The 23849-nt window shown below is 41.0% G+C and overlaps 1 protein-coding gene across 1 annotated transcript; it reads right to left on the minus strand.

Moving 5' to 3' along the window:
- Positions 1–1110: 1110 nt before the first annotated feature.
- Positions 1111–21862, minus strand: DNA2 (DNA replication helicase/nuclease 2). Its single transcript, XM_066554882.1, has 21 exons — positions 21859–21862; positions 21278–21473; positions 20700–20883; positions 19143–19288; positions 17496–17621; positions 16463–16682; positions 15272–15389; positions 14800–14965; positions 13406–13600; positions 12992–13222; positions 11917–12033; positions 11704–11813; positions 10532–10641; positions 9118–9342; positions 7812–8005; positions 7618–7707; positions 7332–7524; positions 4660–4749; positions 3886–4068; positions 2905–3051; positions 1111–2305 (listed from the first exon to the last, which is right to left on the minus strand). Exons 1-21 carry the CDS (start codon positions 21860–21862, stop codon positions 2249–2251), a joined length of 3102 nt encoding a protein of 1033 aa, XP_066410979.1. The 3' UTR covers positions 1111–2248.
- Between the last annotated feature and the right edge of the window lie 1987 nt (positions 21863–23849).

Below are 23849 nucleotides of genomic sequence, written 5' to 3' on the forward strand. Positions count from 1 at the left end.
GGGTTTAATCTTAAGAAGCCCAGGAATGTGAATCTGGCTGGAAAAGAGCCAAAACTCACAGAGCTGTTTATCACCAAGCACATTTGTCATGTCCAGATGGGATCTCAGCTGATGCTTACTGTACCCTAAGCACTACTCTATGCTTTGCTTAATAATTATTCTTTCCTCTCACCTTTTTGGGCAAGGCTAACCAGCAACCTGTAAAATAAAAAAGTGTTATTTTCCTTGCCCAGCTTCAGAGACTGCACTGAACAGCACAGAGGGTGTCACTGCCTGGGCCTGCAAGGAAAGACCAAAGGACAAGGGACAGACCACAGCCCATGGTGACAGAGACACTTACAGCCACCCTTCCCACCTCTTACAAGGAAAAAGGAACCTATACATTTAAATATTAAACAATTCTGAAACAGTCACACTCTGATCCTGCTAGTCTGGCATAAAACAACTCCCTCTACTTCCTTTTTTATTCATTTCTGGGAATCCCAGCAACATCTGCATGTTTTCCAGCAGCACCAAGGGCTGCCTCTGCATGAGGAAGCTGTTTCAAAGGCAGCACACAGAAAAAGTGATCCTTTACTGCTAAAAGATGCTCGCCTGCTGTATATTCATTGAAACACAGAGTGTTTTAGAGAATCACATCTCAATTTTGTTTGAGACCACCAGAGCAAAACACAGTTTCCTCAGTCTAATTTTTACCACATGACAGGGAAGGATGCATTTTGTAAGTGGATTCTTCTGTTTGTTTCTCATGCAATTTCATGATGGGATGGCAATACCTTTAATTTATGTATTAAGTTTTTAATAGCATGCAAACCATTTCCTGGATACGCATTGCTTGGTGTAAGAGAACAGATTAATGAAATCTTAAGAGCTTTCTACACACAGATCCTAAACACAGAAAGAAAATCTCTTCTAAAAAGTATTCTGCTGTCACTACTATAATAAAGAGCATATTTTACCCTATTTTTTTCATCTTTTGAAAGACCCAGAGCACAGGCACAGTTGATGAAGCATGTATTTTCACCTGAAAAAGGAGATTTTCAAATTATTGTTGTACTGTTCTAAGTATTTGCCTTGTATAAAGCAAAGTGTTAACAAAGTATACACAGCTTTAATGAAACCAACAGCAACTTTTATTAGTTCAAACATTACAAAAAGTTAGGGAGCAGTTTAAAAGAGTGAAAATGCTCATATTTAACAAGTTTGTCTGCAACTGTATGCACACAGCTACTTGACATTGATCCAAGAAAAAACAAATGCTAATGATTCTGAAGAATCAAAAAATTGATGTTTCCACCAGCAGCCTTGGAAAGAAACTTCTCAGCCTCTTCGGTGTAAAATATGAGGTAGCATAAAGAAACTAACAGAGATCTCTCAAGTAAAAGGTGTTTTCTGTTGTTTATATGCCATCATCTTTAAAAAAATACAACCTGGGCATGTAAGTTTCTTAGTCACCAAGCTGCATGTCTAGTTTTGTTTCCTTTTTGTTTTCAAGACTACAGGTCAGATAAACTGAAAACAAGAGTTCTACCATGAAGCATTTCACTTCAGATTGGTCTGCTGAACACATAAATTATTAACAGGGGATGAAGTGAATCAGCATCGCATTTCTCCCTGAGGTATGCAAAATCAAGAGATTAGAAATGTCATCAAGGGATCTTCACATGAGAGATTAATTACATTATGTATATAAATATAAAAGATTTCAGCATTTTTAAAAGCAGGAGTAGACTTCAAAGGACAATGTGAGGTTTTGAAGAAGTGGAAGAAGTTTTCTCTGTTTTTTTTTTTCCAAACAGCACAACACAGCACCTTAATTAGGAATTCTAACAAATGGAGTTATTGTATGTAAACTACATCTTCAAGTTACTAAAACCAAATAGAGCCCAGAAAACTGACTCAGTACAACACTGGTCTACACTCCCTTCCTCCTCAAGTGCTTCCCCAGTCACTTGTGCAGGTAACTGTTCATCAAGGTAAGAGAATATAGCAATATCCAACAGGAAGGAACAGAGTGCTTCATATTTCTGGTTTGTCACAAGCTGGGTGCTTTAGTTCTGTAACCATCAGCTTTTTCAAGTAATATCTGTTATTCTACTGAAAGGAAACTTCCAAATAATTGAATGCTTCCTGTTTTGGCTGCCTCCAGGCTGAAGAGTGCACATCAGCACTGATTACCCAATTCCCAGCAATTTACATTAAACAGCAGCAGAAGATACAAAGTCCTGTAAAACTTCCATCTTCCCACTCATAAGATGTTACACTTGTGGATACTTTCATGAGCCCCGGCTGGAAGATTCAAGATGTAGCAAGTTAAGGAAGCATTTTAACACTTGGCTTTCACAAAACCTATTTGAATATGCATGGATGTTTGCAAAGAAAGCAGCTAACAAGGTTCTTTCCTGTTCAAACAGGAGATGGAAACAGTAATAGCTAAAGCTTATTCAGTACAATGCCAGAGAGAAAGAAAAAATTACCAAGTCATCTGAAAGTGACACTGCTTTCCTTTCCACCAAGATTATTCATGAAGCAGATGTGTTGAGTGGAAGAAAGAAATCACACTAATGTTAAGATGCCAAGAAACTCAAAATGATCACAGGAAAAAATGCAAAAGCATTAAAATTAAAACTTCAGGCCTCGAAATCAAAAAATTATGGCCAAGTTGACTTGCAAGTGAGCATTGACTTTTTCTGCTGTTGAAGACAGAGAAGGTTCTAAACACATCCACTAGCTTGATCTCAAGTACACTTCTGGCAAATCTAATCAGCACATTTTGTGTTGTGCTGCCAATCACTGTTAAAAGTATAACCTAAATAATCAAAGATCTTCCCATTCTCACCTCAAATCTCCCTGAGTCAATCCCAGCTTTCCCCTTTCCCAAAGCAGCATGGAGAAAAAGGATATCATTGCCTGGGACTGCAAATGGCAGAGGAGCTTCTCCAGGGGAGGATAGCAGCACAGGGAGGGAACACAGCCCACCATGACCAGCTTGTGCTTGGCTCTGGTGATGGCGACATTCAGGCGGCGCCAGTCCTTCAGCAGGGTGCCAAGCTGGAAAGGAAATGCCACTTGCTTTTATTTTCCCTACTTAAACCAGAAGTAGGAAAAACTTATGGACATGAACCACTCATCTTCAAAATGCATCTAAACTACTGAAATTGACTGGAACATGTCAGCAGCCAGGACATCCCTCTGGCTGTCCTGAGCAGCCAGACCCCTGCCAGGGGGCTCAGGGACCCTGGCACAGAGCCCAAAATGCCCCTGTGGATTTGATTATGACCCATGGAGCAAGTTACCAACCTTAGATGAAGATCTGCAAGCCATGACAAATGAAGTAGGATGATAGTGAATTAATCACAAGGTGAAAAAGGAGATTTTGGGGTTTTTAGAATGGGGATTCAGGGGGGCAAGATGGAGGGATCTGGGTGTGTCCAGCCTTTCTTCTTCTTCTTCTTCTTGGCCTCCATCTTCTGCTGTGATGTTGGCACTTTTATATTGGTTTAGAGTAGAAGCTCAGTGTCTAACACAGGTGATAGGTATTGGGAAGTAATTGTAAATATTGTACATGTAGTTTTTATAAAACTACATGTACAATATTTACATGTTTATGAATATTTACATGTATATTTACAAACTTCTATAAAAAGATAACACTGCTCTGGAGGGAAGCAGAGTGCCTTGGGCTGTCTTGCTGAGCCAACCTCAGCAGGGCAGGAGAAAGAATTTTATAGATAAGATACAATGAACAACCTTGAGACTGAGAAATGAAGGGCTCTGACTCCTTCTTCAAGCCCAGGCTGGGAAAAGAGACTTTCCAATGTATCTTGGGGTCACTGTGCCCAGCGAGAGACCCCGACAGGAACAAAGTTAAAATGACCAACTTACATTTTCATCAATACTGCTCCTAACAAAAGACACAATTATGACACTTTTATCTCTTCCTTGGTATTTGTCAACCGTGTTCACTTCCACTCTGTTCTCCTTCCATTTTGCCATCAAGTCAGTGATGGTTTTTAACTGATGTCTGTAGGGGGATATGATGCCAATGTCTGAGGGCTTACAGCCAGCCTGAATGAAGAAGAAAGCAGAGAAAAACTCTGTCACTGCAGTTGGCTTGGGAAAGTCAGTATGGTCAGAAAGATTCTTCTAATTAATTTTTTTTAAACAGTGCTGCAAGATATTGTATCTAAACTAAAGGAACTGTAGGTGTAACAAATATTAACTAAAGGAGATAGAAAACATCAGTTACTGCAAGCTCCCAAGCTTTGTCTTAACTTGGCACAAAGTCAGATATCCTTGAAATCCTCATTTTTCTTTCTTCTTCAGACTGTGAGGTGAACACTCGGAGCTCCTGCTCTGGATTTCTGGATGAAAGAAGGAACAAAGGCAAATCCTCTCCCCTCCCTCATCTCTTAAAAGAATTTGGCATCCAGCGTTTGTTTTTTTTGCATCTCAGATCCAAGCAGGCAAGGACAGGGAAGGGAATGCAGACCTCAGGCTCCCCACTTCACTGACATGAAACCAACCTTCAATTTATCTTTAAATTTATCCTTAAGATTATCCCCAAGAGAGCTACCCAACACATTCAGTCACCACTACTAAAGCAATGTAAAAATATTAAAGGTTTCCCTCCAAAGCAGGTAATAAAGTAGAAGATACCTTAATAAATAAGGATGTGAGGAAAAGCACTATTTTAGCTTCTGTCACATTGCTTATGCCACCCTTTTCTGCATGTTCTGCTGCTGGGACCTTTGAAAATACAAAGAGAAAACAATGACTTTTGCTGTCTGCAATGGGGTGCTGTGTTCTGTCCCTAGCTCACTGAGTCATATGTGGATTTATACTGATGGTATGAAGTAAAGAAGTAAAGTTAAATGCTAAATTTTACTAAACAGAAGAGTCTGTACTGTGAATTAACTTCAGAATACTGCATTTGCAAAACAAATTGGAACAATCCCCAAAATAAGTTTCTAGCACTAGCTTGTCACCTTAAGAAACTGCCAAACTTAATCCTCTGACTTTACAGTTCAGCATTATACATCATATATCAAAAAACCCAAAAATGGACATTTTCCTGCTGATAAGGTAAAAGAGCAAATTATATTTTACACGGGACTTTTGCTTTAACACTCTCCATACAGCATTATTTACAGGGAATTTTCTTCATTCCATGGCAGAAAGGATAATTTTTTTCAAATGTCTGAAAGCCTACATTTAAAGCTACAGCAGGAACTATCCAAAATGGTAGTATTAAATTGTAGTATAAACTCCCAACCTTGAAATATTCACTGGATTTACCATTTCTTAACTATTACCTCCCATTCTCTACATCATGTATGAATGAGGCCAACAAGCTCAGGATGCAAACTCTTGTCACTGTAGTGTCATAGTTTGGGATTTTTTTCTCTTTGCTTGATTCCTGTCTTCTCTGAAGTTGAAGTAGCAGCAATAGCAATGGAAATGTGTTTGGAAGCCTCCAAACCCCCTGTGCTCAAGCTCTCTTCAAGCAGAAGAGCACTGTTGAACTGCACAGTTAATTTCTCACCACACTGGCATTAGCGTAGCTAAAAACTACACAAAAATAATTTCAGGAAAGAAGTTCTAAAAGCTGTGTCATGCTTATGGTAACACATGCTTACATTTATATTTCTCCTGTTCCCCTAGGACATCAGCAGAACCACCAACAAAAACAACTTGGGCCTAGAAATTCTCAGGAGACTTGCCCTAAATCAAGGATGTCATTTTTCAAACCACCAGCCCCAAGCTGTCAGAGAAGTGCAGACTGACACAGGGGTTGGCAGAAAAGAAATAAATAGATTTCCCATAGCTGTCACAAACTTGTTGCATTGTTAAGCAGAAAACAATAGAGGCTTTTTCTTCTTTTTTTTTTTTTTTAAAGCCAGCATAATAACTGTGAGCTTCCTGGTGCTGTCATGGTGTTTTTTCCTCTTCCTTCTCTCTCTGCTTATATCCCTCCCCCCTAAGTCTACTTCATAAGCATTTCTTGGTTACACTATAAACAATACAGGAGGAAAAAAACCTACTATGAAGTCAAAGGAAATAAAAGCTGGTTTTGTTTGTTGTCATGTTCAGTAGGTTTTTTTTTTTCATTTCTCCCTTCATGACTGCCACAATACATGCAGTTCTGACAGGAAGTCCAAAAGGAGAAATGGCATTAGAGCCTCATGTCTCAACAAATCTAGAATATTTTGGAAATAAAAACTTTCCTCCTGGCTCTATGAAGAGGACAGCTGTCTTACACTTGAGATGGGCTTTCTAGAGAAAAAAAATGGAACAGAAACTCCACTTTTTCATTAGCAATTTTGCTATGATTACTAGATAAACAGTGGTTCAGCCAGATTCCTATTAACAGGCCTCTTCCCTGGGACCAACTGTCTGCCTTGCTGGGAAAGGAACTGCAGCTGTCGAGGCATCCCTGGAAAATGTCTCTGTTTGGTTTAGACATTTTTAGAAATTTCTCTAAGCCATCAAAATAAACACTGCTTGTTTTTAGGTCATTGAAGAGATTCTATCGAACTGTTAGAAAAACCATGAATCCTGTACAATGTCAGAGAGCATAGAAACACTGGTGAGTTCTGACCAGGGTCAGCATAAAAGATCATAGAGGTTGATAATTATATCAAAATTATATTATATTATATTATTGGCAAAACACAGTGTTAATAGGAATCAACATAAAACCTGTTAAGGAGGAAGAAAGACTCAAATCATAATCCAATCACTAACTACAGTGACAAGTAGAGAGACCACAAACAGGTACTAATTTATTCATCTTTTTCCCCAAGTGTTTAAACTCTTCCTCATTTTTCCTGCAAGTCAGTTTCTTGGCAGAATTTTTATCTGCACCAGAATTTTACTTTCCCAGCAAAATTCTGGGTCTCCATGAAAGGACCTAAACCAGTTTATTCATCCCTTATACTTCAATGTATAGAACATCTGCAAAACCCCATGGAGAATTGGAGTTTTTGCTGCCACTGGCACACAGCTTTGCCACCACTGACCCTCAGCCACTGGAAATCAGGCCATTCCCTGCTGGCAAGGACAGCCAGTATGGCTGCACACTTTGAACAGGAAGAACTAAGTTTATTCAATATTTTCTGAAACAGTATCTGAATTCAAGTTTTCAGCTGTTCTCAGGTGTGATGTTTCCAGCAGCAGCTGTACCACCCTGCTCTGCCAACAATGCCAAGGATGTTTTTGTGTGCTGCACACTTCACGTGATGCTGGAAAAACACTTTCTGAGGTTCCCTGTTTTACCCAACCTAAGCTGAATGAAGTTTTACATGTGGGAAGAGCAAAATGAACTTTACCTTCTCTGTGTTCAGAAAACACACAGGTGTGTCTGGATCAAGAACTTCTTTCAGCCATGACTTTGAAGCATCCCCAAGGTCCAGTTTCAATTTCTTTAGGTTGGGCAAGTTAACAGTGGCATTTGACACCTTCTCTGAACCACATTCCAGTTTGCCTTCATATACCAGCATGTTACTCAATGACATAATCTTACTAAAGAGTTAAAAAAACAAGAAAAGGCATAAAAATCTCTCCATTTCAATCCCACATCAAGAACACATTTTAGTAAATAAATGTTGAAAGTACCTATTCATTCTGTATTGCACAGTTAATTGGACAACAGCATTTTGGTTTTGTTCCAGCCTTTTAAATAAGCTTTCACTCATGCCAAGATCTCTGTTACAATACAAAGACAAAAAATCAAAATGTGTCAATCAGAACACTGCAAGAGCCTTCCCAGAACCTGTGACTAGGAATTGTCCAGCAGCATTTTATCTTACCTGGCTTCTGCATTCAGCACAAGTGGAGGCAGCTGCTGATGATCCCCCACCAGCACAAACCTTTTGGAGCAGAACAGTGGGCCCAGGCACACGAGCTGGCTGATTTGGGAAGCTTCATCAACAATGCAGAAGTCAAATTGCTTCAGAGTAAAGATGGGGTGATTTACTCCCATGCAAGATGTTGCTACCACTGGCTGAAAATTGAGACACACTTCAAGGATAAGGTACATTTTATATCCTTTAGCACTGTATTCTCCACATTAAAAGAAAAAATATTTCCCATTAAACTGAACTAAACTGTAAAATCACAGAAACCAAATTATTTATCCTTGAAATCAGACCAACATCACTTAGATATATATTGGCCTGACACATTCTTGTATCAATTGCAAGTGACAAACAAAACCAGCTTTAGAGCAGACTGTAGCAAACAACTTGTTCCTGTCATGTGTTCAGAGTGATGCCAGGTTCTATTCATGGACAATTCATGGAGTGTGCTGAAATGACTACAGTGAAAAATCAGGTGGTTTGGGGTTTTTTTTCAAGACTGAAGAAAAGATAAAACAACAACAGCAGCACAGTTCTCCCCACCACTGTGCTTCCACTGCAACACAAAATGACCAAAATAAGAAATGTCAATTCATTTCCCTTATGACTTCAGTCTTCCCCCAGCAATACTTATCAATAAAAAGTAAATGGCAGCTTTTGTGAAGCTGGCATTTACTCCAACTCCCATCAAACTTTATTCTTTCAGTGAATTTAATTTAAAGCTGCCACTGATTTGTATGACCCAGCTCCCGTTATGGTTTGCATTAACATTCACACAGACAGCACTAAAAAGAAATATTAAGAAATAACCAGAAATAAGGGTTTGGCCAGGTCAGCTCCACAGCATTCCACTTCCTCTCCCCCATCTGCTGATTGTACTGATGGCACAAGGAGCACCAGTGGGAGGGAGAAGGGACAAACAGCAGCAGAATGTAAATAGTGCTAAAGGAGGCTGCAGCAGCCCATTCACAAAACCTCTGTCAGAGAAAAGCAGTGGAGTCTTTGGGGCTTATTACTTACAATGATGAGTTACTTTGTGTGGACATAAACAAAGCTTCTCAACTTGCAGACTTAATGTAGGTCATTACTGGCTATAAAGAAATTGAAACAATGCAGAGGTTGAGTATCTCTTTCAGCCCAGATTTCTTACAGCAGTGCACACCCCTGGGATGGGTTCCTTCTCTGCAGCATCCAAACAAAATACTAACGTAATTATCTTTAATAATTTGAAGGACTAGCAAGAAACCATTTTTCTCACCTGACTATTATAGACCTCTTCCAAGTCTGTTACAGACTTAATTGATCTGGACCTGCAGATTTCTTCTTCTGTATATTTCTGAATATCTGGGTGAACCTTCTGAGCTCGCCCCAAGCGCAAGAAACCAACTTTGAATTTGGCCAACTTCAGCAGGACATTGTCCACAGCTGTGTGTGTAAAACTGGTCAGAAGGACACTAAAGCCACAAGCAGAAAGAATTCTCACCTAATGAGTGGCAAAGGGAAAGAAAAGGAGAAGCTGTTAAGGAGAAGCAGAAAAGGATTCATCTGCAAGAATCAACAATCCCAGGTTTGCTAAGGGGAAAAGCACAAAGGGTTTTGGAGGGAGCCAATAATAAACATGACCTGGTCTGTATCAGTCTCTCTGGCCAGATGTGTCAGTTGACAATGTGGGCAGCAGTCCTGAGGGCTCCCACGGCCAGCAGGCTCACAAGGCTGCTCACACAGAGCCAAAACCTGGATGTGCACTCCCAAGGAACTGCACTCCAAGATCCCCAGGGTAAGCAGCAGCCATGCAGCCTCTGTTCCCACAGCACTGCTCCCCTTGGCAATGCAGCCCCTGGCTGGTCTGAAGACAGCAGCAGCCATGCAGCCTCTGTTCCCACAGCACTGCTCCCCATGGCAATGCAGCCCCTGGAGGTTCAGGGCAATGGGCTGGTCTGAAGACAGCAGCAGCCATGCAGCCTCTGTTCCCACAGCACTGCTCCCCATGGCAATGCAGCCCCTGGCTGGTCTGAAGACAGCAGCAGCCATGCAGCCTCTGTTCCCACAGCACTGCTCTCCATGGCAATGCAGCCCCTGGAGGTTCAGGGCAATGGGCTGGTCTGAAGACAGCAGCAGCTCTCCAGCCTCCTCCTTCCACGAGCTGATGGCAAATGGAAGCAGGTTAACTCTGCTCTTTGATGAAAACCTCCCTCAGCCCACAGCCTGAAGGCAGTATGCTCCTACAGTTCTCTCCTGGGAGAAGAGAAGCACCAGCTAGAGGAGATGGTAGCAGACTGCACATAGATGCAGCCCCACAGGTTCATGCAATCCACAGTGGCTGCTCAAGCCAGTACTACTGGCTACTTCCTCTTTTGAGCTATAACTCAGGATTTGAAGACTAGCTGATATTTAGAGCCAAGGAATTTTAACACTAAAGCATCACAGAAATGATTAAATATCACACTTCAATCTCCTCCCTCCCACATACATTCCTACACAAGCAATTGACCATCCTACTCCACAAAATCCAATTTTAGTTCTACCAAATATAGGTTAAGCAAAAAGAAGTGTGTTTTCTTCCTTGAAGTTATACAGACACTGTCAGATGAAGCCCTGACACTACAGAGTTGGTTTAATTCTATCCTCTAAATCTCACCAAAAAAATTAAACTCCAAGGTACATGATCTTACTAGAGCACATATTGTAGTCGTTTTTCCTGTTCCAGGCATACCCACAATAAGGGTGTAGTCTTTTGAAAGTAGCACTTGTTTCATTGCCTGTTTCTGAGGCTTATTTAGACCTTTCAGAAGAAAAAGCAAAATTGAATTATTACACTTCAGCAAAACTGTAATAATTACTAAAGTCACAGCAAAATTGTTATTTCCTCCTTCACTAAAGCCCTTAATAGAGACAAGAACTGAGCAAAGTCTGTAGGTTTTAATGAAGATATGACATTAAACATAATACACAAGATAAGTAGTAGAAGCTCTTCACTATGGTCCTAAAAATAAGTCACTGAAAACATTTTTATTTTTAGACTTTTGTGACTTTTTTTTCTAATATCTTAATTGACCACCTCCACATATTGTGTCTGGGCATTTGTGTTTGATCATACCACTTTCACATCCAAACACACAGCTCACAGCAAGGGCTGATGAGCTGCACATACATGTTGTTTAGAACAAACATCCCAGCAGAGCTGGTTTGCCCTAGCCTGATGCAAACAAGCAGCACATTTCAGCTATTTGGACTAAGCAAAGCTCAAGCAAAGTAAAACTTCAAATTGAGTTTTTATAGAAAATTCAGTTTACTCTAAGAACTCTAAGACAACTCAGTTAAATTTATGTTTTCACAGGCAGCTCTGTCAGAGCACAAGGAAATATTTCCACCAAATACAAGATGCTGCCTCATACCTAAACTAGTTTTGTTTTTAAATAAATGCCACAAAGCATGACACTATGTTGACACTTGTCAACAAGTTAGCAAGAGTGATTGATTACACAAGTGAATGTTTCCACCAAAGCCCATCTCCTTCCTCTCCCTCCATCCCAAGAGCTGTCTCTGTCCCTTCCTCCTGTAAAGGTTACAGAGGGAATCACATGGCCCTCTGTCTGCAACTGCACACTGCAGCCTCTAGTAAAATAAAGTTGTGAACAAGGATCTGATCAGGTCTTCCTGTGATTAAAAGAGCCTTCAGCTAGTTGGAAGACATGCAAGGTAAGAACCTGGTTTTAATTTTTAAGCTGAGAACTATCACAGGACCCCCAAGGAGAAAAAACTCCTTACATTTATAGCATGATAAATACTTTGGCTGTAGAAACATACTACTAAGCAGAGCATTTTGGGGAAAGTAATTTTGTACCCTTTAAAATATTTGCAACAGTTTCCTTTGCTTCAGGAGGAAGGACAGAGCTCAAGTGCTGAATAAAACACGGTTTCTGGAAGTCAATGATCAGGTTGCGGAGCCTTTCACTGTGGATAAAAACAAGACAAAACTGAGTTCAAATAACAGTTACCAGTTGAGAAACTTCATCTGAAAATATTGGAAGTGTGAAATTAAGTTGATTTTTCATACCTGACTGGGCAATCTTTCATCAATTTAGAAAGATTTTTAAAAGGGACTCCTGTACCAACATCTCCTTCATCATGATCCAACCTAAATACAGTGTTCTTGGGGAGGTTTGACAAATCCCTGAAGGATGACAAGAACATGGATGAAATAATTTTGTTTACCAGCTGTATGTTGATTAGAGACTCATTACTACATGTTAAATGATATCTTCCAGAGATCCCAGAGTGAAGCAACAGCTGATTGAAATACACTATTAACTGATCTAAAGAAAGCATGATCCCAATGAGGGGCAATAAAACATAAGCCAAACTTAAACACAATATAGACTGAACAATGAAATTTACTATTAACACAGTCCTCACTGTATCCATATAGATTCATGCTAGAGATGGAAGTCAATAGAGTAATAATGTGCTTTTATTCAAACCACCTGGGTAAATAGACAGGCATATATACCAGGTACTGGCAGTTCCAACCAAGACAAGAGAATTTCTGAGGGTACTACTCCAAAGCCAGTGAGGCCTTGTGAAGGCTGGCCTGGAACAGAGACTAGATAGAGCTCAAGAGTAAAGTAGGAATTTATTAAAAGGATCTCAACGGATGCACCTTGGGCAGCACAAGAGCCCAGCCAGGGCTGCACCCAAAATGAGCCAAAATGGTCACAAAATGGACACCCAGTCATGGGTCTCTCCTAAGTTCTGCTCCATTTGCACATTGCAGTTCATTGTCCAATTCCAGCTTTAGCCCAGGCAGTCCCATCAATCTTGTTTTTCCCTCTTCAGTCCAGTTGTTTGCACTTTTGGGCCTGAGATTTGGATCACTTGTCCTTGGTCCCCAGTTAGAGAAGGAATTGTTTTGCCTCCCTACTCTGTGCAGAGAGCTCAGCATCCCCTAATATGAAGCCTAGACTTACACACTAAAGGAGCACAGAATCTGAGAAATATAAAAGCTAAACCCTGAGGCATCACCAGTAGGAAGAGTCAGGACATGTCACAGCTTTTTGGACACCTAGCAGCACCCTTCCTCAAGGCAGTGCCAGAGTGTTTACAAACAGATACTTTTCTTTTTATCCTATTACCTGCCCAGCAAACAGGAGACTTTTGTTCCACTGACTTCTCTAACATAGCCAGTAGCCAAACCAAGCAAACCCTTTTCCTCTCCACTCACAACCACTCGATCACCAACCAACAGGTTTGTCCCAGGTATGGCACCATTTCTACGCTGGAAAAAATGTAGATACTGTCCCTCAGAAACTTCATGGACTTCATCAACTCTGGTCATGTTTCCAACACAATCTCCAGCCTTCTCTCTGAAGGTATTCAAAAAAGAGATATTTTAATATTAAGATCCTCTCTGTAAGAGAACTATTAAGAATAAAACCCCATAAGTTAAAAAACCATACCACCCACAAGCAACAATCAAAACCAAAATACAACACAAACAAAAGGAAGGAAGGAAGCATCATTGGCATGAGCTTAGAAATTAAACTTACCTTTCCAAAGAAGGTGTCATCCATATATTTTTATATCCCTTTTTATGCTCTCCACTTTGCAGCTCCAAGGTTAACATCAGATACCAGAGGCTGAAATACTCCAGGTGGGAGGGTTTCAGGTGCTGGGTCTCTCTGTCAATGACAGGCACCAAAGCAGGAGGAAAGGCCACACTGGCCATCTTCTGCTCCACAGCCCTAGGGACAGAACCAGCCACAGAGAGGCTCAGCCTGCATCCTTTTTCACCTGCAAGCCCATCTGTACATAGCAACAATCCAAATACCCACTGTAACATCCCAGACAGATTCATTTATCATTACTTGAATAAAGTAGAATCTGCATCCCTTGTTCGGATGCATAATCTTGTGTGAGTAACTTCACATTATCTCCATCATTTTGAAGGGCAGTAAGGTAATCAAAGACCAAATAAAGGCATTTCAAAGATAGTAACATATACATTTACAGAGTTTACCTTTTACTCCTTTTATTGTAATATACTATTTTGATATTTAGCTAAGCAATGGGGATTTAATAGTTAATACACAAGCAAATTTCAAGTAATTTTTTTCAAAACTAAATATCAATAGACATTATACCAAATCATACATTCAAAACACAACCAGAGAGACAAAAGCTTCTTCAGAAGTAAATAGCTCTCCAGCTATATCCTGCTGTTGCAACAAATGAGTATTAGAAGCAGGATTTCACAGAAACATATCAGGGATCCCCACAAAGCTCTCTCAACACTTGGACCTCTCTAATTTTAAAAACAATCAGGCATTCTATTTCCACAAGACCACCCCCAAGGCTCTCTTTTTCTAACAAACCTCATTTGATCTCTTCCACATACAATTCTGGTTGTTTTTTGTGCAGCATAGAGACTAAAACTTGTAACAGCAGTTAAAACAATACAATAACTTTGTGTGAAATTTTATGGAATATTTGCTCACTACTTGTGTTGACCAGGAGATGCAATAACACTTCAGCAGAGTAGTATCAATGTCTTACTTGTGTCATACCCTACAGGGAAACAATCTTCTACAGAGTGAACCTGAAAAAGTGGCTCTCCAGCCAGAACTCAGGCCCAGAGATTGCCTCTTGCAGAGAGCTGCAGGAATATATAGCTTTTTAAAGAGATCTGTTATTGTCATCAAGTATTTTGTTGAGACTTATCTCAGATTTTGTCTTGCAAAAAGTGTACCTGAGCAAACATATTAAGTCTCTGTGAAATCAGGAGCCGAACCATAAAAGTTGTAGAGAAATCTATGGAAGATTCTTTTGGGGTAGAAAATTATTCAATATATACAAAACTGTCAATCACAAAGATGAAATTATTATATCAAAAGATACAATTATTCAATCTCATTTAAAAACATTGGTCAGACTTTTTTTTTACCTGCTGTACAGAAAGCAGTTGTGCATTTGGGAACAATATTTACATGTTTGACTGTCATCAATCACAGGAGGCAAAGCAGCAAGCTGTGAATTCTGCCTTCCCACATCAGATTTATAGGTACTGTGTGTCAAGTAGAAGGCCACATGATTTCTCAACTTCATTAATTCTGTCAAGAAAAGGATAAACTAAACTGATGGTTTTGCTTGTAACAATTTCTACCTCAAAAGTAATTAGCTATCAACTTTTTAGTCAACTAAGAACTCATTATTCACAAAGTCCTTGCACCATATTAATAAAACAACTGAATTTTTAACATAAATGTTAGTAATGAGTGAAGTATCCCCAAGTATTAGAACAAGTGAAGTATCCTCAAGTACAGCTATTTTCATAAGAGTAAACTTTACAGTTATCCAGAAAGATGTTAGTAATATTGAAGAGAATGATGGTTTCCAGAGAAGGGGAACAACTTCACCTCTCCGGTCCATGCGAGCCCCAGACACAGGATACATTGTACCAGTTCTCAGATAAAGGAGAAATCCAGCTTCAGGATCCACTCTCCGCTCCAAACTCAGCAATGTGTACAGAATAACCTGCAAGCATTATACATAAATACGTATTTACATACTGCAATGCACATTATTCCAGTATAGTGCTGTGGTTTAACCCCAAGCACCACACAGCTGCTCACTCACCTCCCCACCCTTGCTGAGGGTTGAGATAAGGACAGTTTAAGATGGAAAAGAAAAGCCACACATGCAGGCAAAGCAAAACAAGGAATTCATTCACAGCTTCCCATAGTTGGGCAGGTGTTCAACCACCCCCAGGAGAGCAGGGCCCATCACATGGAATGGTGCCTTGGGAAGGCAAAACTCCATCACCCCAAACCTTGCAGTGCCCCCACCCTTCCTCCTCCTTCCCCCCACCCTAGACAGTGAGTGTGATGAGCAGCCACATGGTCTGGGACACCCCTTTGATCCCTGGGGTCCCCTGTCCTGGCTGTCCCCTCACTTCCCATCCCCCCCAGGAAAGGCCTTGGCTCTGTGTGAGCCCTGCCCAGCCCCAACAGCAACATCCCTGTGTTATCAACCTGTGCTCAGCACAAACCCAAAATACAGCCCACACTTATCTCCTGTCAGGAAAACCATTGCTAACCCCAGTCAAAACCAGCCCAGCATTAAAAACAAAACACATTCTAAACTGTATTTAGTTATTCCACAATTTATATGGCTAAACAGCCATTATTATCACAAGTCTTCTAGAAGCTGCAAGTAGTAACTTTACCAAGGATTTAAATTAAAAGGCATCTTTAAAACCTTTTATCAAGGCTACCACATTTCTAAATCAGGCCAGCTATATGGAAATATGTATAACTCCAGCTCCTGAAACAGTTTGCTTCAACCTCATATTTGAATGTAGTCAGAAGAGACTAAAGAACAGACATTTCAGGATAAAAAACCCATAAGTGTGCTTGAAGGTGGTAAATGTATACACTTCTTACTACTAAGTTCACTTTCATTTTATACCAGCAGCTTTGGGCATGAGCTAGCCACGAATTTAGATTATAACACATACAAAGTGTTTTATACTCATAAGACAAAATAGGTCACCTAACAAAAAAGAGCACAGAGCACTGACAGTGAAATGAGGCATTTGGTGCCTGTACCTGACTTCTGTGCTCAATGGAGTTGGATTCCTTGCCAGACTTGAGCTCCAAAGGCATTACCCGAGACTGTACTCCAGACTGGCAGTGGATTTTCACCCTGGCTGTAACATCAATCTTGCCCTTTAGCCCAAACCTGGGAGACCAGATATTCTCTTCAATGTCCAAGATATCTACAACCTCTATCTTAGAAGATACATCTTCTGTTTTTCCACCATTTGACCTAGGAAGAAAATTAAGCCAGAAATTAACAATTTCCCTTTATTATTAATATTTAAACATTAAAATGTGTTGCAACTAAATATATAATATTTCTGCATTACAAGTGCCCTTTAGGCACTAACTTGAGAAATAAAATGCATTAAGTCTCACTCAAACTACTCTTCCCATTAACAGAGGAAGCAACATATCAGAAACTAACTTCAGTTAGTTTTGCTATTCACCTAAATTTCAAAGTTAAAATGAGACTTTAAACTGTTTTTAATAGTTTTTGGTCTTTTCTCAATAACCACACTCCGTCATACACGTGAGAGTAGCATACAGGTTTTGCTCAGAGCTGCCATTTCACTGAAACTTTACCACCCTATGCTTACTACAATTAACAGCAAGAAGCCATGGACAAGAAGAGCTCAGCAGCATTTGAGTAAAATCATCATTTCACCAAAGGAATCTGTTATTAGTCAAGAACTTAATTTCATTAATAGTTTCACATTCTGATTTTTAGTCTTGCTCAGAACTACAGTAACTCCTGCTTTGGTCAGCAGCTCAAATATCCTTGCTCTTCTGCTCACTAAAAGCTCTGGTTTGTACCACGCTGCTCACAAGGATTTAAAGATTTTGAAGTCAGCTCCCCCTCAGGCTTCATGTCCTGCCCAGTACTCACCAAGGCAGCTAAACATGCAGCACAAGGGCAGCTCTACAGTCAGTGAGGCCATGAATCACCCAACAGATGTGCATAAGGAGTTCTAAACATTTCAAGTGAACTAAACAAGATAGACAACATAGAAGGGTTTAAAACTTAATTCTGGCTTCTTACAGTTTTAGTTGCATTTTGTTTTGGTTTGCTGGATTGTGCATGAAGTCTTCTGCCCACTTAAAAAATGATGGCAAATATTCTTCTATTTCTTGCATTATCTGTGCTTGTTTCACATTTAAGAGATACCTAAAAAAAAAAAAGACATGCACATGAAGGAAACAAAGTATTAAATCTGCTGTTGGCACTAAAGAGACTTGCCTCAAGTAGCAACAAGATCATTGGAAGTAACTGTCAAGTTCTTATAAATATCTATAAACTGTAGATAACAACAGTTTCATAGAGGTTCAACTCAATTCATAAAACTATTAACTGAACATCTATTAAAAGAGATATACTATACCAGAAGATCCATTTCTGGTGTAACCTTTGAAACAACAGGTACAGCACAGTGAGAGCATCAGTGTAGCAGATGTGATGAAACAAAATGAACAGTTTGCAGGAAAGGAGTACCAGACTCATGCATTTAAATATGGCTATTCCTACAAGTCATGCAATGTTGAATAAACAAATTAAAAGACCATTTGTTTTTAGTCTGGATATCCTCATCTGCTCCTTACATGCATTTTGACAGAACATGACACTGAATGTAATTGTGTGGCATTAGATAATTCAGTGCTGGCAACCACTGGAAATAATGTCATTATTCTACAGCAACAGAGTGGATTTTGCACAAAAAGGTTCATAGGAGTGCAAATGACCACAGGCAGCAGACTTATGCAACTTATTTTTCAATCCCAAAAAACAGTAGCCAACATATGTAAAAAGGAATTGCAAATTAACAGTTTCATGCAGGCCCAGAGGGACATAAAGGCATTTCAGCAGCCACAATTCAAAATATTATCTTCATAACAGAACTAAGAGTAATAAATCTTGCCACTACAACTTTAACTTCTGACTCATCTGGGATCAACAGATACTGATATTGCCCAACATACAATTTAAAACAGTCTATATATAATGATTTTTAATTTACATGAGTAGAATGTATTTTAATCAAGCCTGCAGTAAAATGTTAAAACTACCAGCCATTCATCTTCCCACTTTCTGAGGGAAATACTAAGCGTTGCCTAGCATTTCTATTAGCTCTGCTGAGAAAATAAGTTAAAGGTCTTCTGACAACTGAGACTTTAAGTAACCTGATAAAGATATGAAATTAACAGTTCTTGGTCAGTCACAAGGTTCCAGGTTCATTGCTGAGGATCATAATTAACTATTTGTCCCATTCAAATCAGCTTTGGGAGATGCCTGGAAATCTAATGTTACAGACACAAACACTGCAACCTGCTTGGCCTGAAAGCAAAAAAAACCCTGCCACATACAGTTACTGCAAAAGAGCTCAGATATTCAGAAGTTGCTCAGCAGGGAAGGCAAATAAAATTAAGCTATCAAATGGGGAATTATCTTATTAAAAGATCCCTAATTTCCATTAAGCAAAGTCATTTGGCAGAACACTCTCCTGATACCAGTGCTACAATTTTTAAAGTACAACTTAAATTGCTGCTTCAAAGTGTTCCTGCCCTGTCTTCCACACATAATGATTTTTAGTCTTGCTCAGAACCACAGAAACTCCTACTTTGGTCAGCAGCTCAAATATCCTCGCTCTTCTGTTCACTGTAATGAGTACTGTAATGCTGTAATGCCACTTACATTTCCTTGAGGTACTTTTGTCCATACACAATTTTATTTGCTAGTTCTTGCACCTTTTCTTGTGTCAGGTCATTGGTGACTGACTGCTGGAAGATGTCATGAAGAATTGTCCCAATGAGCATTTGGGGTGAGCCCGGCTCGGCGCCCTGCAACAGAAGGGATGTCACCAGAGCTGAAGATTTGTGCCCATTTCATGCCAACTTCCCTGGCAAATTTCTGGGTTTGCTTTGCTGCACATCATGGCCTGCATTATTTAGCTACAAGATCATGACAGCTTTCACCTCACTCATGATTATCTGGCCAAACCTGCCTGTGAGAGCAGCTGAATTGAAGTGGGTCTCACCTATTGCTTTATCCCAAGCCTGACAATGTCAGGATACAATCTCTATGTGATTGGCAGGCAAGAAAAAAAGCACAGATTAAAATCAATTTTGAGAAAACTCTGCCTGCAGGCATTTCCTAATGCAAATACATACCTTTGGAATCTTACACAGATTTCTTGCATGAAGCAGTTTCCTGTCAGCTAAAACAGCAAAATCATCCCATGTGTCACCAAGATGGCTCAGAACCCATCAGCAGGGCTGGGCTCTGGAGACTCACAAGAACTGAAAGTGGTAGTAAATGACCTTCCATGAGTCACTACCAAACAGCTGGGAACCTAAACACTGTGGTATTATGGATCTCTCACAGACCAGTGGATTCCATTCACAACAGGTGCTATCCCAGTCAGGACCCTGTGCATTGTCCCAGCAATTATTTTATCCCACTTACTCCTCTAATAAAGGATTGAAGACCATTTCATGGTCTTAATTTCCTGTTCTTAACTTTCTTGTTCCAGTCACAGGTTCCCAGCCAGGCTGTTTACCACTCCATTAAAATGTCCTTATTAATTAGGATTTATATTCCTATCATGTCTGGAAGTTTTCATCAGCTGAGACCGGCAGCTGTTGCTTCTCTATTTATCAGCATATCTCTCATGTATCAGCAAGGATACTACCACAAATATCTCTCATACATCAGCAAGGATACTACCACAAATATCTCTCATGTATCAGCAAGGACACTACCACAAATATCTCTCATACATCAGCAAGGATACTACCACTTGTCCTCTTTCCAAGATACAGCAGCTGGATTCAGACTCCAGAGTTAGCCCACACCAATTATTAACTGAATTAGCCACATTTTTCAGAAGCTGTTAACTTGGCCAAGTATGGTTATATTTTCATATGGATGGCAAGAAGCATATCCCTCACAAAGGATTCATATCCACACAAAATGTGGCAAGAGATTATTAAAAAAATTAACAGAATTATAAGTGGAAAGACCGTTTCTTTAGCCTAGTAGCTGCATTAAAGAGCACTGCATTATTTCAGGTGCAATTCTCAAAAAGACAAGAGAAGCTCAACCAGAGACAGCGTCCACCCCAAAAGATTCTGTGTTGTGAACATTATGAATTGCTAATAATGCCATTTCCAAGAGCCAGATTTAACACTGAGCTAAGGCAGCAGTGCCAGGGGAACAGGAGCTCCCAGGCAGTGTGGAATGAGCACTCACCCTGAAGCGTTCACTCAGCACTGCCCTCCTCATGCAGCGGATGCTGCTGGAGATGGTGGTGCCCGACAGCAGCAGGTCTGGGTACAGCACCAGGTACCCACTCTGGGCACTGATCACCCACGTGCCAGAGCTGCACTCCCCTTCCAAATGAACAATGTCCCCTGGAACCACGGGGACAGACTCCCTGCAAGGGAATACATCCACACAATCAGTGTTTGCAAATGACAGACAATGCATCAGAAATAACACACTAACAGAGCAGATTCAACATTCTTTGAAATGCTGGGTTGGCTCCTTTTAAGGAGTTGACCTAAAGAAGTTCTGAGAGTGAATAAAGGCATTTTTACAATGACAAAACTGCAAGGTAGCACGGCCCACTCAACACACATTACCTGAGATCAGGCCTCTCAAGATGATATCCATTATGCTAGCATACTGATAATATTACATTAAACAAAGATTCCTTCAGGATCCCCTATCACTTTTAAGGCCATAAAACTCAACTCACAGACAACACAAACAAAATTGAGTAAATAATCCAGAATTTCATTCTCTTTTCAAACATCTGTGCAGATTACCAGCCATTCCTAAGGATGCACAGTTCTGTATCTTCCAGTGAGGGGGAGGCTGTAATTGTCAAGTGTTTCTCAGGGTCACTTCCATTCCTCTGGATCACGCTGACCTCCAGCACACGGTATCTGTTGTTCAGCCCATTCTTCAGGATCGCATCAGGCGAGTCAGCCACTTTCTTCTGAAACCTGAAATTACAAACGGCTAATTACAAAGAATACTGCACTGTTTGAAAACAGCCAACCTACATGCAAAAAGGGGGAAAGCTTCAATTTTTCAAATTCAAAGTTTCAAATAGAAACCAAATTTTACTCCCCTTTAATTTTTATAAATATTTTGTTTGGTTGGATTTTTTTTTTGATTTTTTAGTTCTGTACGGGTAGAGTGTAGGAAACCTCTCTAAATACTAAGCAACTTGCTGTTTATTACAGTTAGTGCTTCAATTTTGTGTCAACACATCCATAAGCAATAGTAAACTAATTATAACTGTTCTGCAAACGCTGTGCTTGGGAAAAAGTTTGTATCTCCCTGCAGGCATGAACTCCCGCTGCCACACAAACACCTCGAACATGGAGCGGTAAATTTTTACCCATTACCTGAAGCTGATTAGAAAACTGATATTCAAGGTTCAGTTTCCAATAGCCAAACCCCGAGGTAGAGCGGCCAAACCTGCCGCTCTCCTGTCCCCGAGCGATGCCTGGGGGAGCTGCGGGGCGGCTGGGGCAGAGCCCACGCCGGGGCCCCGCCGTGAAGAGCCTCGACCGCGGCGGCTTCCCCTCACCGGCTACCCCCGGCACTCCCCAGCCCGAGGGAGGCCGGTGCCGCCCCGCCAGCCCTCAGAGCCCGGTCCAGCCGACCCTCACGGCCCCATCCCGCCTCTCCCCGCCCGGCGCCGGGAGCGGTTCGCAAGTTCAATTCCCCCGCGCTCCCGGCCGTCTCCGCCCAGCTGCGGGTCCCCGCGCTCGGCCGCTACCTCTCGGCCATGGGCAGGTCCAGTACGGCGCTCGGCTCGGCTCGGCTCGGCTCGGCTCGGCTCGGCTCGGCTCGGCCCGGCCCGGCTCGGTTCCCTGAGCCCCGCGCGCTCCGCCAGCCCCGTCCAGCGCGCCCCTCGCGGCCAATGGGAGGCGGCGGAGGGGGCGGTCCCCGCGCGCGCGGCTGAAGGCGCGAAGCGGCGCGCGGCTCCTCGCGCCGCGGCCCGGGGAGGGGCGGGGCCCGCGCCGTGAGGGAGCGCGAGGGGCGCTGAGGGCCGGGGGGCGCAGCCGCCGCTGTCAGCCGCGCCCGCCGGGAATTCCCACTCTGTCAAGGGCTGTCCCGCCCCCGGCTCCACCTCCGCCACTGGTGCCGTGGTACGAGGTAATATTAGACGTGCCTTCAGTTCCCAATTCATTTATGGGCCAGTCTGAGCCCGAGAGTCCAACCCTTCCCCTCAGAAAGATGTGTGGCCGCTGGCTTTCTGAGATGGTGCTGAAGTTTCAGATACACAGATCTCACTCTGCTGCTGAAAGGACAGCTTTGGCCTATGCTTAGACATCCCAACAGAAGGATCGAGTTCAAATTGATGAATTTTAAAAGGTGAGAACATTCTTAGGTTAGGCCTTTACAGTTTTATTTGGGATAGTCCTGAAATATATGCAGTAAACTACATTAATGCTGCTTCCCAGTGCAACATTATTCTCTAAGAGAAGCTTAATTATAATTGTATAGTTGCTTGTTGATATGATTAAATGCAGTCATAATGTGGTGTGATATTGAGATTACGTAAGTGCTTTTAGCACTTGCTAAACCTTTGTGCTGTAGCCTCTTTCATGCTGTCTATACATCTCCCACGCACCAGAAAATAAATATTTCAACAGAATAGGTTTATGAAGTACAAAATAGGCTTTAAATATCTTTTTGAAGTTATCTAAAATCCAACCAGTGTGAGGAATCTCTAGGGAGAAAGTTGGACACAAGTGTTCTGAAATCAGAGATTGTAAAAAATGTTTGCTGATAGATCTTCAAGTTGCATTCTCCAAGCATAACTGTGTAAATTCAGGAATCAATATTAAAACACTTCCACACACTGTTACATTTTATTTTGAAAAACTAATTCTGAAAATACAGCACAGTTCCATCAAGTAGGTGTGTTTTTCACATTCTATACCAGACTCAAGAATTCAGAAGACACTTTATGTTCTCTTCCTCTCAGGCATGAACATGCTGGGTTCTGCTTTATTCTGCCTTACAACTGCTTAACTTACCATGACACTTCTCAAATACATCCCTGGTAGTAGAATTAAGATGTAAAACTCAATTTAATAATCCCTAACAGTATTCACATGAAAAAGAACTGGCTTATTTGCTCACACAGCAAAACAATGTAGGGAAAAGAAAGGCACTTCAGTTTTCTAATACAGTGGATTTATCTCTACTGCAAGAACTTGAAAATGTAAAAGTTCACTGTGATATTGGCTAGCTTTCCTTTATGGGGAAAAAAGATCAGATGAAAAAGCATATTTGCTGTCATTTAATTAAGAATGACAATGTTGTGCATATTTACCTATTAGGGCAAATAGATCATTCCAGAAATATGTATTCTTC

This window comes from Molothrus aeneus, chromosome 8 (assembly GCF_037042795.1).
Source record: "Molothrus aeneus isolate 106 chromosome 8, BPBGC_Maene_1.0, whole genome shotgun sequence".
In the NCBI taxonomy this organism is placed as follows: Eukaryota; Metazoa; Chordata; class Aves; order Passeriformes; family Icteridae; genus Molothrus; species Molothrus aeneus.